This window comes from Prionailurus bengalensis, chromosome D3 (genome assembly GCF_016509475.1).
Source record: "Prionailurus bengalensis isolate Pbe53 chromosome D3, Fcat_Pben_1.1_paternal_pri, whole genome shotgun sequence".
Classification (NCBI taxonomy): domain Eukaryota; kingdom Metazoa; phylum Chordata; class Mammalia; order Carnivora; family Felidae; genus Prionailurus; species Prionailurus bengalensis.
Window position 1 is genome coordinate 54247643 of NC_057356.1, and position 17861 is coordinate 54265503.

Below are 17861 nucleotides of genomic sequence, written 5' to 3' on the forward strand. Positions count from 1 at the left end.
AGAATGAGTACCTTCTCTCCGTGAGTAAGACCTCCACAGACGGAAGAAGATGCCTGCCTTCTAAACACACACATGAGTGACCGATTTGGAGAGGTTACCTGCTTTCTTGGGATCTGTTGGCAGTGCATACTAAAAACTGTAAAGTTATCATATTTTCTGAAAACACTTTGTCCCCTTGAGTATCCAGCTAAAGAAATCCACGTTAAAATTCCTACCACTTTGCACCCAGATCTGTGATGGCCTGGAGTCTTCTTTGTTATGTAATGGAGACATAAACCTTTACAGAAAGCAAAAATTTGATTGCTCAAACAGATGCATAATCAAAATAGAAACCCTCCACCCAGAAGCATAAACACTCAGTTTAGGAAACAATGTGCTGAACATACTTCCGTATCCACACGCTCAAAGCAACAGTTACTGAAGTAACATGCCTAACCTACTAAGAGTAGTAAACGTAATTTCTTGTCAAGAGTACCAGGTATCTTTTGTCCCCGAGGAAAACTGCCAGGAGACTGTAGCAAAGGTAGATGGAAGAGGACAAGTTACTCTCATGCTGAATTTAGCTTTTCCACGTCAGAAACTGCCTCGGTGATATGTGTAGTGAAGCCCTCAGCTGAAACCCAGCCATGACTGAAAATTCTGGGCTGTACTATTTCCTGCCGATCCCCATAAGGAACACTTTTGCCTCCCCTTCCAATGGAGAGCACTTGTTTTGCAGTTTTGTTTTCTTTTTACATATGTCTTCTTCTTCTGCAGTGGCTCTTCTGCATTAGCATTGTTTTGGCAACCAAAAAATTTCACCTCATGTCATTGTCTCGGCAACCAAAGAGTTTCCCCACGTTTCCCTAAAATAGTTATTGTGTAAACAGAGTTTGAATAAAAATGTCTTATGTACCTCTAAGAAAATTTAAATAAATAAAGTACGTAACAGTTTTTTGAATACAATTTTTGCTTCACCAAGTCCAAACTATTGGTTGAGAAATACAATGCCTAAGTAAATATAAAGTCAAAATCATCACACGAAGAAGAAAACAAACAACAAAGTCAACCACAGATATATTCTCCTGTCGTACCCAACACCAGGAGTTTTAGTAATAGACATATGTGTCATACCAGCTTATCTTGAGAGTTTTCCACTGTACGTCAGCATGCATTTTCTTTGGATTCTCATCAGCTGCAACACCCAATTCCTGCAGAAGGTGGGCCCTGGGGGTGATGCAGGAGCCCTAAGAAACACGACTAAAGATGCTTCAAAGGCTCATAACTCAATAAGAAGGAGACAACCCAGCAAAAAAATGGCCAAAGGTTTGAATAGACATTTTTCAAAACAAAAGGAACACATGGCCAATACACATGTGAAAAGAGGCTCAACATTGTTAGCCATTAGGGAGATGCAGACCACAGTGAGCTAGAACTTCACAGCCACAAGGACGGCTATGGTCAAGAAGATGACAACAAGCATTGGTGAGGATGTAGAGAAATTGGAACCTTTACACCCCGTTGGTGAGAATGCAAAGTGGCACGGCTGCTTTGGAAAACAACCTGACAGCTCCCCAAAAGGTGAAACATTTGTTCCTTGTTTTCTAAATACCATATGAGCACTTCCACTCCCCAGTATACATATATATACACATCCACAAGAAATGGAAACATAGGTCCATACACAAACTTGTACATAAATTGCCCATAGCAGCATCATTTATAACAGCAAAAAGTGGAAACAACTCAAATGCCCACCAACTGACGGGTGAATAAAATGTGTTATAACCATACAATGAAATACTATTCAGCCATAAAAAGGAATGGAGTACTATTACATGCTTCAATGTGGATGAACTTTGAAAACATTTTGTTACATGAAAGAAGCTGGTCGAAAAGACCACGTATTGTGTGATTCCACTTATCGGAAGTGTCCAGAAAAGCAACACTATGGATCTCCGGAGCCAAGAAAGTGGATTGATGGTTGTCTAGGGCTGAGGGGAGCAGGAGAGAGATGGGGGCTGATTGCTAACAGATATAGGGTCTTTTGGAGGGGGGTGATAAATGTTCTAAAATTAATTATGGTGATGGCCGCACAACTCCAAAACTACTGGGTTTTACACTTCAAATGAACGAATTGTATGCTATGTAAATTACATCTCAAGAAAGCCATTCGACATGAATCCACCATGTTTTTCTAATGTCTCCAATTGCTGACATGGATGGATGAGGAGGACAGAACAGACTCCAAGCCTGGCCTAAGCTCTGTAGTTCACTCGAAGGTGGATAAAACGGACACTTTTAGCAGAAACCTTATCACTATCAGAGCAACACTTGGGATTCATGCCATGAGAATCCAGCTCTAGAAAGAATGTATCGTATGGTATTAGGAGTCCTAACAAGTAAACAGAAGAGCAAATTAGATATAAATAGAACTACTCTTGTGAAAATAAAATCTATCAATTATTAAGTGTTCATAGCCAGGCACTATGTTTAGTGTTGTACCTACATTCTTCCAACATTCAGAATTGCCCAGATGAAGTGGGTATTAGTATATAAACTTTATAGGTAAGCAATCTGAAAACAAGTAAATTACCTAAAGAAAGCCAGCTTATAAGTGGTCCAGGTAGGATCTGACCCACGTCTGTGTGACTTTTGGGTCTTAATTACTATGCCATAGAACTGTTTAAGATATTTTCATTATAACATAACCATTTCATTGGTACCTCCTCTTATGCCATACTCTCTCCCTTATTCATATATGTGTATTTCCTAGCTTTACTTTGTAGTCCCTACCTACAAATGTCATTTTGGATGAACACTCGGGAAAACCTTCAAATAGGGAGATTACAGGGATTGCCACTGACAGTCGTGGTGTAGTTGTCATAGTTACCAACCCACCCAATTGGTCTTTGCTACGAGGCACACACTTCTGCCTCTATATAATACACCAATATTGGCTGGGTTCCATCACAGTATCACTGAACCCTATTAATGCATACGAAGTAGAAAGTGCTGAGGTTCTAGTGTGCATAGTAAAGCATTAAAGTTTTTCCTTCAAAGTTTCCCTCTCAGACTCACAGGTATTACATTCTCTCTTCTAACCCCTTCCATTTGCCCAGGACGTTCTGGTGTGGTTGGTCTTGAGGGGTGCTGAAAATCAGGGCCACACAGCGGTCTGCTGCTTTGTTCTAAGCGGGATTTACAAACACGGTTATTTTCTTTTGGTGAAAAACTGATTCCCCCAACCCAGTAATTCCTCACTCAGAGCCAGAATGTGAGTTGTTGACTGAGCTGCATCCACTCCCACATACAAAATAGGCCTTCCGCTGCTAAAAACACATGTCGAAAATCTCTGTATAGAAAAACTTAAAGCTGGCAGCCGGCAATACGCACTCTGGCTGTGGATATGCACACAGACACGTACACACATCCATCTATCCGCATTTTTCCACAATGCCTTTACATTTGCAAGGACTCTTTCTTCTCTAATATTGGTGCTGTCTCTCTTCCTCCTCCTCTCCATTTCACCGGCCTCGCCTGTCTTCAGAGGCACCTGAAGGCACATAAGGCAGGGAAGTGAAACCGACTGTAATTCTTCAGTTCACTTCTCTGCAGCCTCCAGTGAGCCAGTCTCCATACGGTGGCCCAGCTGAGCTCTGAGGAAGTTCAGAGTCCCTGCACAGGTGCAATTTACCAACCGCTCACAGGCGCGCTGGGAGCCCAGGACCTGACATATGCATGTGAGGGGCTCAGGGACAGCAGAAAACGAAGCCTCCAGGCTTGACTTTATGAGATTAAAAAGAAAACGGACGCTCCTCTATGAATGGAAGAAACCGAAGGCTTTTATACGTAAAAAGGCCATCATTTTCCCTTTGAAGAATTATACATAAATTACTGAGAGTAATCAGAAAGTCTAATCTTCCCACTTCCTTCTGATGCCCTTGTGTTCACCTTCGGGTTCCCTCTACTTCATTCTTCTGGTCTTAAGAGTCTCTGACTAATTCTGTGCTCCAGTGAAATCACAGATATGTTCAAGAGGTTTCTTGACAGGCAAAAATGTATTCGAGTAAATTTTGCTTAATGTATCTTTTCAAATTAGTAAGTTAATTTTAAAGAGCATTTTCTGTTTGTATAACACACGTATGTGTGTTATATGTATACACATATACACATATGTATATATACACACACATATCTATATCTATATATCTATGTTTTTGTTTGTTTGTTTGTTTGTTTGTTTTCCTTCATTGTCTCAGCCTATCTTCACCAAAACCCTGGCAGGTAGAACTATAATTATTAACCCATTTTACTGATGTGGGGTTCAGCTAAAGTGGAGCTAGGACACATATTTAGGTTTATGACTTCAAAGGCAGTGTTTCTACCGTATTATTGCTTATTGTCTCAGTTCAAATTAACAACAACAACAACAACAACAAAAATGCTGATTTTTTCCACTGTGGAATTCAGCCATGTACTTGATAATCCTTGACAGGTCCTTCCTCTATGATTTGGACAATACTTCCCACATAACCCCTAGCCACACACACTTTCTTTCTGGCTCTGGAAGGTACCAAACTTTTCTCTGCCTGGTGCTCACGTGTGTTCTCTTCTCCCAGCACGTTCTTTCCCTGGGAGGAACACCTTGCCTTCTTCCAGACCCATCACTCTGGATATCTTATCTTTCAAGGCTCATCTTAAACTTCTTTGTAGAGAAAGTCTTCTGTGGCCACCCCGATGAGGTTATAGCACTTGGTTATGTTGTCCCACTACATGGCAGTTGGCTACTCTATAGCATGTATTACCGGTATGACTGATTTATGTAATTCTTTATTCATTTTCCTTACACTGTAAACTACACAGAGTCAGCAATATGCCAATACCTACTTGGGGGATAGTCCACATCAGAACTTCTTGTTGGTGGTTTATTGCAACGCATGATCCCAAGTTCCCACTGTCGGGGTCAGTTGGTCATAGGCATGGGTTTAGAAAAGCTGCCCAAGGTTGTGAAGGTCCCCTCGCTTCTCAGGTCTCCTGCCAGTTCCAATTATACTGAATAATCAAGATGATTTTCCAAAGAATGCGCTATATTTTCATCTCCTCCTTTGGCATAACAGACTGTCCCCTTTGAACTCTGACACTTCTGAAAGTACTGCATTAACTAGCACAAGAACACAGAGGTTTTTGTTTTTAAGTAGGCTCCACGCCCAATGTGGGGCTTGAACTCATGACCCTGAGATCAAGAGTTGGATGCTCTACCAACTGAACCACTCATGCACCCAAAGAACACAGAGTTTTTAATAAAATGTCTTGATTAACTCAGATTACAAATATATGATTACTGAACTGAACTGAATCATAAGAGTGAAATACCACGATTGACCTTTTTTTCTTGGGGAAACATTCTTTTTTTGTTTCTTTTAAGGACTGACTTTTTTCTTTTCAATGGAACACCATCTATAACCTTGTAAACTATATAAGTTGGGTATGTAGTGACTTAAATGCTTCTAAATTTGTACTTCTTTGTCCAAAAAATGTTGAACACTTACTTACTCTCCAAGCTCTAGAATTTCCTTGCCCATCTTTCTATACTGCTAGTCCTCTTTTTCTTTCTTTTTCAGATGCTTTATCTTTTAATAATTTCTTTGATTTCCTATATTGCCTTATATTTTCCTGACTGCTTCTTTTTCTTCTTTTTCACTTCCCTAGGATTTATTTTCTCTCTTTGCATCATAAGTATTCACTACTTTCATTTCCCCACTATTGTAGGCTTTCTATGCTACCTTTCCGCCTTAATTCTGATGTTGCAAATAGTCCTAACCCTATTTTCATTAATATTGTTTGTGACTAGATAGACTGTTTTAATATTCACAGTGAAACAGACATATTCACTGGTTCATCTGTGTTACAACTGAGAGTCCTTCTTCTGGTTAAACTCATTCTCCTGCCTATATCATAATAGTGTTTCTTTTTTAAAGAAATCATCATTAGTAATTCATGCATCATGAATTATCTTGGAAGTTAATGGAAAGGACATAACAATGAATATATTTTCTGAAATTCTAAGTGAATGACAGAAGGTATAAACATTTATGGCATAACAATTGTTAAAATGGTTTTCTTGAAACAAAATATAAACAGAATAAATTTCCAATTAGAGTAATCTTATTTTATGTTATTAGAATATACAGGCTTTTTTTTTTTTTTTTATAATTCTGGCTTCTACCTGTTGTATTCATCACCTATAAGTATCACCAGTGTGAATAGCTCTCTATTGTCCTCACAGAAACAAAGCGATACCACTCTAGTACTCAGTGCACAGAAACCTAGAGGAAAAAACCTCTTGGTTCTAATTCAAGCACCTAGGCTTTGTTTTAGTTCCATTTTCACAGTTATTTTTCATAGTTAAATTTAAAGTTCTTATATTTATTGATTTATTTAAAATATATTGGCTCATTGTATTTTTAGTATGTTCATTTCATAGTGATAAATCCCAGCAACCCCATTACATAGCTTTTTAATCTCAGAACTGATAATTAGGTATGGTAGACCAATGGTAAAGGATTTCGGCTTTCCAATATATTCCTCTCACTCCTTTTCATTGTTTGGGTGGGTTGAAGAAGCATTAGGAAGTTGTAACTTTTAATCTCTTCTGTGGTGTGATAAAACAAAGATATGGAAGGCTTGGATTAGAGTTTGCTTTCTGTCCAAGCCATATTTATAATATACACTCATAACAAGGGAGTATTCTTCAGATGATGATGACCGACTTCCAACTCAACCTTATCTAGATAATTAGACAAAATTATCTAGCCTCAATTCTGAGCCTCAATTTTCTAATAGCTAAAAAGATGAAAAGAATGTTACAAGGACTAGAAAGAATGTAAGTAATATGTCAAACTCATGGTAGGTACTCAATAATGATAGCTACTATCACTGTTGGTAAACAGCAGTGTGTGTGTGTGTGTGTGTGTGTGTGTGTCTAATAATCTTCAAAACAACCTTCATTTTTAGTTCAGCATCGGCTTTGTCAATTCACACTTAACTGAACCAAATCCTAAGTGTTCACTTCAATTATATTTAAGGCCAATATCAATTCCAATTGAACTCACATTTCTAGATCAAGGTCAGGCGCTTGATCTACTGAGGGAGACAGACACATGAACCAAACCTACAAACCTACAACAGTGCTTCTTCAGAGGTTAGTCATTTTCGAGAAGGCAGGGAGGATCTATAGGCATACTCAATCCAGTAAATTCACTCCACAGTCAGGAGTCTTGACACCACTTACCATTTGATCAAAGCAGCTGGAGATCTGGGATGGCACTTAGAGAAACAATTGTTCATGTACTCATTTATGTGCCTTGATTAGCCTGCTGGATATGTGCACGTCAATCTGAGCAATGTGTTAAATGTATCTAATTTCCTACTGGAAATCATTTAAATATCATATAAATGATATTTAAACCTCTTCTGAATAATGACTAACTATGTTAGTTGGTTCTACATATAATATGCTTGATAAAAATGAGCAGCTCGTTCACTTTTTAAATTAATTACTATTTACTTTCTTAAGATTGCTACTTAAATTCTTAAGCTTTATTATGGAAAATTGAAACTAATTTGGCATTGGTAGAATTATTGAGACTTGTATTCTTTCCAAGCAGAGAAAGAAAGATCAGTTGGATTCTTTCCACTAGAAGAAGGACAAAATTTTGTGTCCATTTTGGTCACTGATGTATCCCAGGTGCCTAAGACAGAGGTTTCTAACTATGACTCACAGAGCAAATCCAGCCTGCCTCCTGTTTCTAAATAGCCTCCCCTCCACTCCCCCTGCCCGCCAAATGGTTTTTACATTTTTAAATGGTGGGGAAAATATTTTAAAAAGAAGAATATTTCTTAAGATGTGAAAATGATATGAAATTTCAGTGCCCACAAGTGACATTCTAGTGTAACACAGCAATGCCCATTTATTTACATATTGTCGTTGGCTGTTTTGTGCTACAAGGGAAGAGTGGAGTAGCTTCAACAAAGATCGTGTGACTTCCAAAGCCAAAAATAATTACTGTTTGGTCTTTTACAGAAAAAAAAAATTCTGACCCCAGAACTAGAACAGCATCTTTCCTTAATTTTTTAAAAAGTGAGATATATTAATACTTAACCCTCACATGTTTCTTTCCACAAGGAAAGTCTTGAGTCTATGTATAACTCTAAGAATGATCACTAGATCATATCCTCGCATGGAGAGGCTCATAGCAAGAAGCAGAACACTGTGGATGAGAACAGTGCCATAGTACCAGGGCTCAGACTTTGGCTCCATCACTTACCAGCTGTGCAAGCCTGGACAAAATGCTTAACTTCTCTGTGTCTCAGTTTATCCATCTATAGAATGAGGTTAATTATGGTACCCATCCCTTAGGGCTGTTTTGAGCATTAAATAAGTTCATGTTTGTAAAATGCTTAGAACGTCCTCGGGTATGAAGTGGCTGTTGTAAATAAAGGAACTTTTTTTTTCTTACTGTATTTTTAAGTTAAGAAAATAGAGATACTTAGAAATTAGCTAAGGTAATGAGTGAACCTCCACATGTTCATAAATATGGAATAAATACAAGTATGAATTAAAATTTAAACATGTCCACTTTTTGTCAGTAAATCCTCTAAGCCAATACAACACATTAATATCTACTCTAATTGCCTTTTGATTGTAGGATATAACTATTTGGCTCCCATACCTGTGGTATAATTTTGTAATCAATGGTCCTGTTTCACATAATAAACAAATTGTGTTCTGAATGGTTGAGTAACTTCTGATACAAAAATCTAACTACCTAACAACTTCTAATTCGAGGGCATCAAATTGATATAAAAGGAAGTAACAATTTAGAGAATACATGGATAAAAGATTAGTTTGCTTTGCTCAGGTTGTTTTTCAGGCCTTATGAGGAGACCCAATCGAAAATATTGTCCTACATTTAAAGAGACACTTTTTAAGCACCAAAGCCAGGAATCAAAACTGTGTATTAGGAAAGCTAATGGCTTTTTAATCATTACAAGTCATTTTAGCCAATAGATAATTGTCCTTCTGATGTTTAAATAGTTTTTCAAATTAATTTATGTGAAATCTTTAAATAGACTTTTTTAGAGAGTGAAATCTTTATAAGGTAGGCTTCTGTCTTCTATAAAATATAATCTCTGAAAAAGTACACTTCAGTACAGGACTGTAAAAGGGACTGTAATAGCTGATGGTTAAATGTTTTACAAAATATGGTTATTTTCACTAATGCTTTTCTACGACAGGTGTTTTCCTGTAGGTTCAATAGGCTTTTGTTATGTGCGTTAGTAATGTAGATTGAGGAACACATTGGTGAAGTGCGACACTGAAGCTTTCTTATTTTATAATCTTAATTCTTTCAACTTTCAATGAGCATTTACTTATACATTGTGTGAGATGCAATGAAAATGTGAACAGGAAGGTAATGAATGCAGTCCAAATGGACTTATTTGAACGACTACTAAATTATGCATTCAATTTTTAAAAATACAAGGAAAAAAGAAACTTTGGGGATTACTTAAGCTAAACTTAGACTATATGTCTTCTGATATTTACTTTTTAATGCCTTAAACATTGCATATTATGTCACTTATTAAATTAAATTTTCATGCTTTAGAAGCTTTCAATAATGACTTTCCCAGAAACTTTTTCAATAACTTATTTCTTAAGTTTTATATTTCTTGAAAAAAAAAAAACCAAAAAGAAAATAAGAAATAAGACTTCAAATGTCTTAAGTTTTGTCTACCCAAGTCCTTTTCTCTTAAATTAGTTATGCATATATTTGCATATCAGATAATAAGTCTCTTATTTTTAATTTATCATTCTTAATGCTTAATTTGCTAAGATAAAATACAAATTTGAGCATAAATGGCATATTTGGAAAGACTAAGCAACTAAAACAAAGATTAAAAATTAATTTGGGTATTTATAAGGTCTGTAGGCTTGGGTTGCTTTATTTTTCTAGATGTAATAAAAATTCAAAATTACTTAATAATCTTTAAAAATATTAAAAATATTGTTATTACACTAATAGCCTTATTTCTATAGGGAAAACGTATTCTTAAACAAGTAAATTCTTTGTGAAGTCATTCTATTTCCTTATATTTTGTACTTTTTCTAACAGAGGAGTCAATTTTAATTTTTCAACTCCTTGCCTAAATTTGAGGATTTCTTTCATATTTAGACCTTAAAAAATTTAGGTGGATAAAAAGTAATAAATATTGTGCATCTCTAGTCAATTGTTTTCAATAAGAGTGATGCGTTTGCAAAAGCAATTGTTCAACACATTTATCCTTCTGTTAAACTACATGTAAGTCTAAGAGAACATTTTTATATTATGCTGACGCTATAATAAATGGGCCAATGTGATACTATTGGTCGCAACTTATAGCATCTTTGTCTACATTAAAGTTAAGATCCTGATGGGTAACCTTACATTCTTTCTGCGCATTAAAATGAGAATAATGTAATTAATCCCGAAAAATTAAAATGCCACAGTTATCAATAATGGAACAAAATCGAACTTGTATTACTTTGAGATCATCAATAGGCTCACATGAACTGTTTTCTTCTCTGTGTCTTCCGCTTTTAAGGAAAAATACAGTTTTTCTTCCTACCGCAGAAGTATCAGATTCTTGCAGCATCCATGACACTTGTAAGCATTTAGTGGTCAGACGCCACTACATATCCTTCAAATGATATGGCCCAGTGAAGCTGGAAGGTGTCGTCACGGAGCCAGGAAGCCTGCTATCTTAGCCACCCGCCAGGGCAGAGCCAGCAGGCCCCAGCTGGTTACTGAAGCCAGGCTAAGGTGGAAAATGGATTTTGCATTTTGACAGTCAACTGTCCTAACACTGGACCCTGGAAAATACTTATTAGACAGAAGTGCATCAAGGGCTTGAGAAATTCTTTATGAGATCAGATCTGTAATGCTCCTATCCTCCAATCATTCTTAAAACAAGTTAAGCCTTGATCTTATTATCCCTCTGGATTTCTGAACTTATATGCTAGATTTTACATGCTTTTAAAAATATGAACAAATACATGTTCAGGACTATAGCTGTGTTGTCTGTGAATTCTTTGAATATGTATAATATATGCTAAATTAAGTATACTTGTAGGTCATTTAGAAGTGATAAAAGTTAAGATTACAGAATATTAACCAGCAGTGCCCATTGGTGTGGTGACATCTGCCCATCACATTAAGTTTTGATCTTTAGACGAATGAAGAACTCTTACAAAATAAAAATACATTTCATGTTCTTGTCCATACTTAGACTCCTGTGCTCACTATTCAAGTACCCAAGGGTTTGGGTTCTTGCTTGTGTTATTGTCCTACTGTCATTTCTTGACACATTTCATTAACTCATCTCTCACAAATACTAGAAAATCAACTTAGAAGGTTTGTAAGTCCAAGGTTTCCCATACCCCTGTGGGCCTCACCTGAACCCCAGTGCTGTCTAAACTGTCTTCCTTCTCTTAAAATGTTTCTAGACGTTTTAGAAACATCCTGACTAAAAATAAATATTTAATTCCATAAAACTGCACATAGTGACCCCCCCCCCCTTTAGATATCCTTCGGAATGGGAAAATGCCATGATGCATTTTTAAACCATGTAACGCTTTGCTGGATTAGGCTGGGGTAGCCTGACCTCTGAAATCATGATGTTTTATCATGAGAAACTGAGACGATACTGCTTCTCTTTTCTAAAAAGAGAAAGAAACCCTCTGCTAGGGCTCACTAAAAGGGGTTTTAAAATTGGAGCCAACGAAACACGACTGTCAATGCCTACAGTTAAAACAAACCAACAAACAACTCAGCAACATTTTAAGCAGGCATCATTTCTCTCTCCCCTTTGATGTGAAGCCCTGTTTACAGCATACACAGACACATTGCAAAGAGCAACAACAAGTCCCCAACTTCTTTGTGACTTCAGAGCAGGCACAAGGACCTAACTGGAGCCAGATGACAGCCCTCCTCCCAGTTTTCAGCTGTTTCCCCTTAGAGATGGGAGCTACAAGGCATGATTCACTCTGACACCCTGCAACCTCTTGCTTTGCTCTCCTTTAAAAGTGAAAAGGAAGGGCTTTCCACAAGATAGAAAAGTTTGCCTGGATAGGTGATGCCAGAATTTCCAATAGTGACCCTAATAGACAAAACCCTTGGGAGCTCTAACTTCCAAAGGGAGCAGACCTCAGTCACTAAACAACAACAACAACAACAACAACAACAACAACAGCAGCAGCAAACCTTGAGTGTCTGACAGAAAGAATGAAAGCTCTCCTCATGGAGCATCCCCAGGGTGCTCGTGCTCACCCAAGGCAGGGAAGAGGCGGAGTGGGCTGGGGACTTGTCATTGCAGGATCCTTTTCCTTAAGCAAGCTCATTTTGAGATTTGGAGGGAGGATTGGTTAGAGAGGGTTGCAAAGCTGCACTTCTAACTGCCCGGGCCTGTGGCCCCACCTGCCTGTCAATTTCAGTCCACAAGTCCCGCATTTCTTGCTCTGGGGATGTTGAGAGAACACAGGCTTTCTAGCGCCCAGGGATGCTCTCAGGCCAGTTCCCTGCTGACCTTTAATGGACTCAGAAATCAACTTTCCCCACAGTCTAAATTGTTTGTTTGCGTTTGTTTTCAGCTTGCCGGAGCCTCCCACACAGCCCACCCCTCTCCCCCTCCCCTCCCTCCGGCCTTTCGTGCTCACCAGCCCCCCCCCCCCCCGCCCCCCGTCCTCCTCTTTGTTGTCTCCTACCTGCTGGCCAGGCTCTGCCTGCAGTGCTGCCTGAAGGGCATCAGGTGGTAGTTCATGGCGTCCAGCAGCAGCTTCTGGCAGACCGGGTCGGTGCGCATGAAATCCACTGACTGGACCCGCTCCACCAGCTCCGGGGCCGGGATGAGCGCGAAGCGGAGGCGCTTCATGAGGTCGGGCGCGTACTGCATGCGGGTCTCGCGGTCGTGCTCCAGCCACAGCACGGACATCTGGAAGAGCGCCAGCTCCGACTCCACGGGGGGCGGCAGCGAGTCCAGCAGGGCGCGCATCTCCTCGAAGTTGAGCAGCAGCACATCCTCCACCAGGTACTTGTTGGCCAGCTTCTTGGTCTCCTCCAGGCCGTGCAGCGCGGCGATCTTGCACACCTGCTTGTAGTTCTGCACCGAGATCTGGTCGTTGAGGAACTGCACGCAGAGCTTGGTGACCTGGGGGATGTGCAAGATCTTGCTGACCGACAGCACCTCCTCCACCGTGTCCAGGGAGAGGGTCACGTTGGCCGTGTAGAGGTACTCGAGCACCAGGCGCAGCCCGATGGACGAGCAGCCCTGCAGCACCAGGTTGTTGATGGCCCGGGGACTGGTCAGCAGCTTGTCGTCGGGGGAGGAGGAAGGAGTCCCGGGCTCCTCCTGCGGCGGCGGCGGCTGCTGCTGTGGCGGCTGCTGCTGCGGCTGCTGCTGCTGCTGGTCCTTGGGGGCCCCCAGGCCGTCCTGGCCGCCGACCCCTCCCCCGAGAGGGGGGTGGCTGGAGAAGAGCGATCGGAAGTACTGCGAGCAGGAGGCCAGCACGGCCTTGTGGCAGTGGAACTGCTGGCCCTGGGCCGTCAGGGTCACGTCGCAAAACAGCTGCTTCCTCCACAGCAGGTTGAGGCCGTGCAGCAGGTTGTCGCTGTGGCTGGGGTCGAAGGTGGAGGTCCTGTCCCCGGATCTGGACATGGCGAGCTGACTCGGCGCACCTGGCTTTAAACCCTCCTCCAACCTGGCACACAGGGGTGGGGGATGGGAGGGAGGGGAGAAGGGTAGTGGAGGGGGTGGGGTGTGGTCAGGGTGGGGAAGGGTGTGGAGGGGAGGGGAGGGTGAAGAACAACAATCAGTGCTCAGCTCGGCTCCCGCCCGGCGCGCCCCAGGACCCAGACCCTAGGAGTAAGGTCGGAAGGCAAGGAATCCGTGAGCGCCACCAAATGGGCCCTGTCTGGGGTCGGGGCGCGGGTTCAGCTCCCTGCTACTCCTCTCGCCACCGCCCACACACTTCGTCCCTCACTTTCCTAAAACCACCCCGGCTCGGCTCTTGGCAGCGACAGCGGTGGCAGCAGCGACGGCAAAGTGGCGGCGGAGGCCGAGACACCTCGTGGGCTTGTGTCCATGCCGGGCCTGAGGAAGGGAGAGGCCGGGGAGTGGGGACCCGGGGGTTCCCCGAGAGCGCAGAGGCGACCGTCGGCGGAGGTTCCAGGTCAACTTGTGCCTGCAGCTTTGCTCTTCGCAGTTGGTCCAGTTTGGGGGGGGGGGGGGGAGCGAAGGGGACCCGACAAGCGTGCGGGTGGGCGATTCTCAGCCCTCCGAAAGCTGGGAACCCCCTCGATTATCCGTGCTGCCCCGAGAAACTCCTAGGCTAACAGTGTGAGGTAGCAGATAAAGCCCTTTCTTCTCCCGGGAAAGTGCAGCGGAGCGCGGTGAGGACCAGCTCAGTGGACTCGGCAGAGGCGGGAGCTGTCCTTATCAATTCTAGCTCATTTCCCTCACCCCGGCCCTGCCTGCTTCCCTGCTTCGCAAACTGTTGGCTTCCCCGTCACCGCTCAGTTTTGCTCATTTTCCAGAGACGCCTTCAGACCTGGCAGGAGAATCCTTTCAGCCCCCCACCCCCGGCCTCCTCTCTCCCGCCCCCCCCCCCCCCCCCCGCATCTCAAAGCGCGGAAGTTCAGACGTGAATCTCCCCTTCCCTCGCGGGGCGGCAGCGGGGAAGGCGAGGAGGGAGCCGGAGGGGCCACTGGGGCGGCTTTAGAGCCGGAGCCCGGAGGCCCGGAGGGATTCACGTGAAAGGCTGCGTCTCCCAGGGCAGCAGGAACACAGGCTTTAACTCCAGCAACTGTGAGAAGTTCAAGTTAACTGGCAGGTGTTGGGGGAGGGGGTGGGGGCTGGCCAACGTTGGGGGTGGGGTGGGGTGGGGTGGGAGGTGGAGGTTCCGTGCGGGGTCTCCGCATCCCACCCCGCGTCGCCGCGCGAAGCCGCAGCTTCCTTCCGAGCCCCTCCGTACAAGCCCCAGCGGCCCCCCACTCGGGCACCCCCACTCTCCTGGCCCTGGAACTACTTCTGTAAAAAAAAGTCTGAGCCGCCCGCATCCAGGCGGAGGACGGCAGACCGGGGGAGGCGAGCGAAATCGATCCGCCGGGTCCTTAACCTGTAATTGCACCTTCCAGGGCCGAGCAGAAAGGGACCCTCTGCCCACATCCCGCCCGCGCGCCCGCCCGCACGCCCGGGAGAGCCGCCGCCGCCGCCGCCGCCGCCGCCGCCCGGCTCCGAGGGATCCCGCCGGACCTGCCCCTTCCACTGCGGCTCACTCTCTGCCCTGCCTGGCGCCAGTCCTGGATCGCCGGCTTCCTATTTATACCACACTGGGCTCCTCTCGACTCACTTTACCATCCCGTTCCAGGTGGACCCTAACCTCCCTCGAGCTCCCTCCCCCGGCAGGACCCCCTCCCCCAACGGCCCCCCAAAGCTCGGGCTTTCCTGAAACATCTCCCAGAGTCTCTCCCTTTAACTGGACCCGGTCATACCTCTCTCTCGCTCTCCCCGCTTCGTTGTCTCGCTCCCCACCCCCCCCCCGCCCCATTTTCCTGTTCCCCTTCCTTCTTGCTCTCCTCCTTTGCCTTTCCCCCTCATCTGCTTATTTCTTGCCATAGGAGTTTTATTCTTTATGAGCGTTTGCCACACAACCCCCCCCACCCCCACCCCGAAACACTCCCTCCCCGTCCCTTCCCCCGCCAACAACCCAAAAGACAGAACAAAATACACACAAGGCAGACACAAGGCCAGAAACTTACCTGCTTTCAACCAGCTGCAAAGTCAAGGCTCACTTAAGCTCCCCCCCAAAAATCAATTGTCCTTCCTTTTTAAAGGTTTGCTCTCTCCTTGGGAGGGGGAAAACACCTTCTGGATCCCAACTCCAGGCAATCACTCTTTACAATTTATTTTGTCGTACATCATTTGATCACCATGAATTAGCAACAGCAAGAAAATGTAGGAGAGGGAGAAAAGAGAGAAAGAGAGAGGGAGAGAGAGGGAGAGAGAGGGAGAGAGAGAGAGGGAGCAGAGCTTTCTGCAAGAGAAGAAGAAGAAAAAATGTACGTGTGACAAATTATGCTACCAAGAAACAACACATCATTATCCTTGGGCCTGGGGCTCAGTGAGTCGTAACGAGAGTAATAGGAAATCCACGGTTGGGGAGAGAAACGGTCGTGCTTGGCCAGTAGAGAGAGACCATACAGGGGGATGGATGCTGGAGAGACTCGCAAAATTATGGCTCAAGGCTATTGTAAAAATTGTCGAGCGTAAATGACTGCGATTTCAAACATCTTTGGAAGAAAGAAGGGGAAAAAGCGAGCCCCCCCTTCCTCCCTCTCCCTCTCTCTCCCTCTCTCTTCTCTCTCTCTATAAAGAACCGTCAAGTTTTAGTGCGCATTGCTAATTAGTCAATTTCTCTCTGCCTTCACAGGCTGGCGACTTCGCTGCTGAGCTGAAACTGCTAATTTCTGTGACCAGCTTTTTTCTTAGCTGTGATCTGGATGAATGAGTAGCTGTCTCACAGAGATGACAAAAATAAACTCTAATCCCCCCCAAAATTTCCACTACATCTTTCTCATGCATAGATTTATGATCTTCAAGCGCTCTGTGCAATATGCAAACTTTTTTTTGTGTCTGTATATATGCTGTTGTTTCCAGATTTCACTACATTGGTATGCTGCTCCCCCACCCCCACCCCCACCCCATGAAATGCAGAAACCGTCTGATCTCAAAGTATGCCAGGATGCCACTTTCTAGTGTCTTGATATTTGGGGTTTGTGTCTGATTTGAAAGACACTGGCCCTCGCCTAAGAGGTGAGTGGCTGAGTGTACGAACTGGGGGGGGGGGCGTGGGGTGGGAAATTAGAACTAGTAGGACGGAATAGAGGACAGCCCTTCTCTTTACGTGTGTTTCCCTGTACTATTCAAGCTTTCTGATCTTGTTGGAAAACATATTTTCTCTATTATTTTGTCTGGTTAAGCAACCATCTCGGAACTTCTGTGTCAGCTCTTCAACAGATAAGGGTTCAGAAGTCACATTTTTTTTTTTTAATTGAAAGATTATCATATTGTCAGATATGTCTTTCAATTAGGAGTGTTTGATTTGCAGGAGCTAGAGAGTCAAGTGCTAGGAAGCCCAGCTGCAATTTCACAAATGTAACCTTTAAACTTTGGACCTCATCTGGTATATAAGGATGACCACATAAAGCTCACATTTTTGACCCTGCTTAGCATGCAGAACGAAGTCCGGAATGATTCTGGAATTTCAGCTGTACCAGAGATTCATGTGTATTTTGGTAGAGGACACGTTCTCTAGACTCATTTCATGATGTATTGTGCCTTTACATTTATAGCCCTGCATTTTGGTTGTCAATGGGGGTTGGGGTTGGAGGTGTCCAAGAAAGAAAGAAGGGGGGTGGGGGGAAGAAGAAGAAGAAGAAGAAGAAGAAGAAGAAGAAGGCATGCCCTTGAATAAAAGGAACATGAAAGAAAGCTGGATATGAGTTAAATTGAGTTTTCTTTGCCATTAAAGATATGAATATGATTCATTCTAATTCATATGTGCTCTGATTAGTAAACTTATTAAAATACACATCAGGGCACCACTGAAAGACTGTCTTTCCACCTTCCCTTTTGATTTGTGAGAGATGGAAAGAAACCTGCTTAAGTGTGGGGGGGGGAGAAACTGAAAATTCTTTGGTTTAGAAATAGGGAATTCCCCATTTAGAATAATAAACATTAACATGCATGTGGGATATTTGCTCTTCAATAAATGAAGAAAGATC

The 17861-nt window shown here is 43.1% G+C and overlaps 1 protein-coding gene and 1 long non-coding RNA gene across 2 annotated transcripts in view; one reads left to right on the plus strand and one right to left on the minus strand.

Moving 5' to 3' along the window:
• Window positions 1-14471, minus strand: part of KLHL14 (kelch like family member 14) — a 102113-nt gene extending 87642 nt beyond the window's left edge. Inside the window, exon 1 of the mRNA XM_043558555.1 lies at window positions 12785-14471. Within this exon, the coding sequence (XP_043414490.1) occupies window positions 12785-13734 (950 nt within the window). The 5' untranslated portion in view covers window positions 13735-14471. The remainder of the gene's footprint in view (window positions 1-12784) is intronic.
• Window positions 14472-14703: 232 nt separating this feature from the next.
• LOC122470686 lies at window positions 14704-16643 on the plus strand. The gene is made up of 2 exons (XR_006293972.1): window positions 14704-14883; window positions 15213-16643. It is a non-coding gene; the product is annotated as an uncharacterized LOC122470686 (long non-coding RNA).
• The last annotated feature ends 1218 nt before the right edge of the window (window positions 16644-17861 follow it).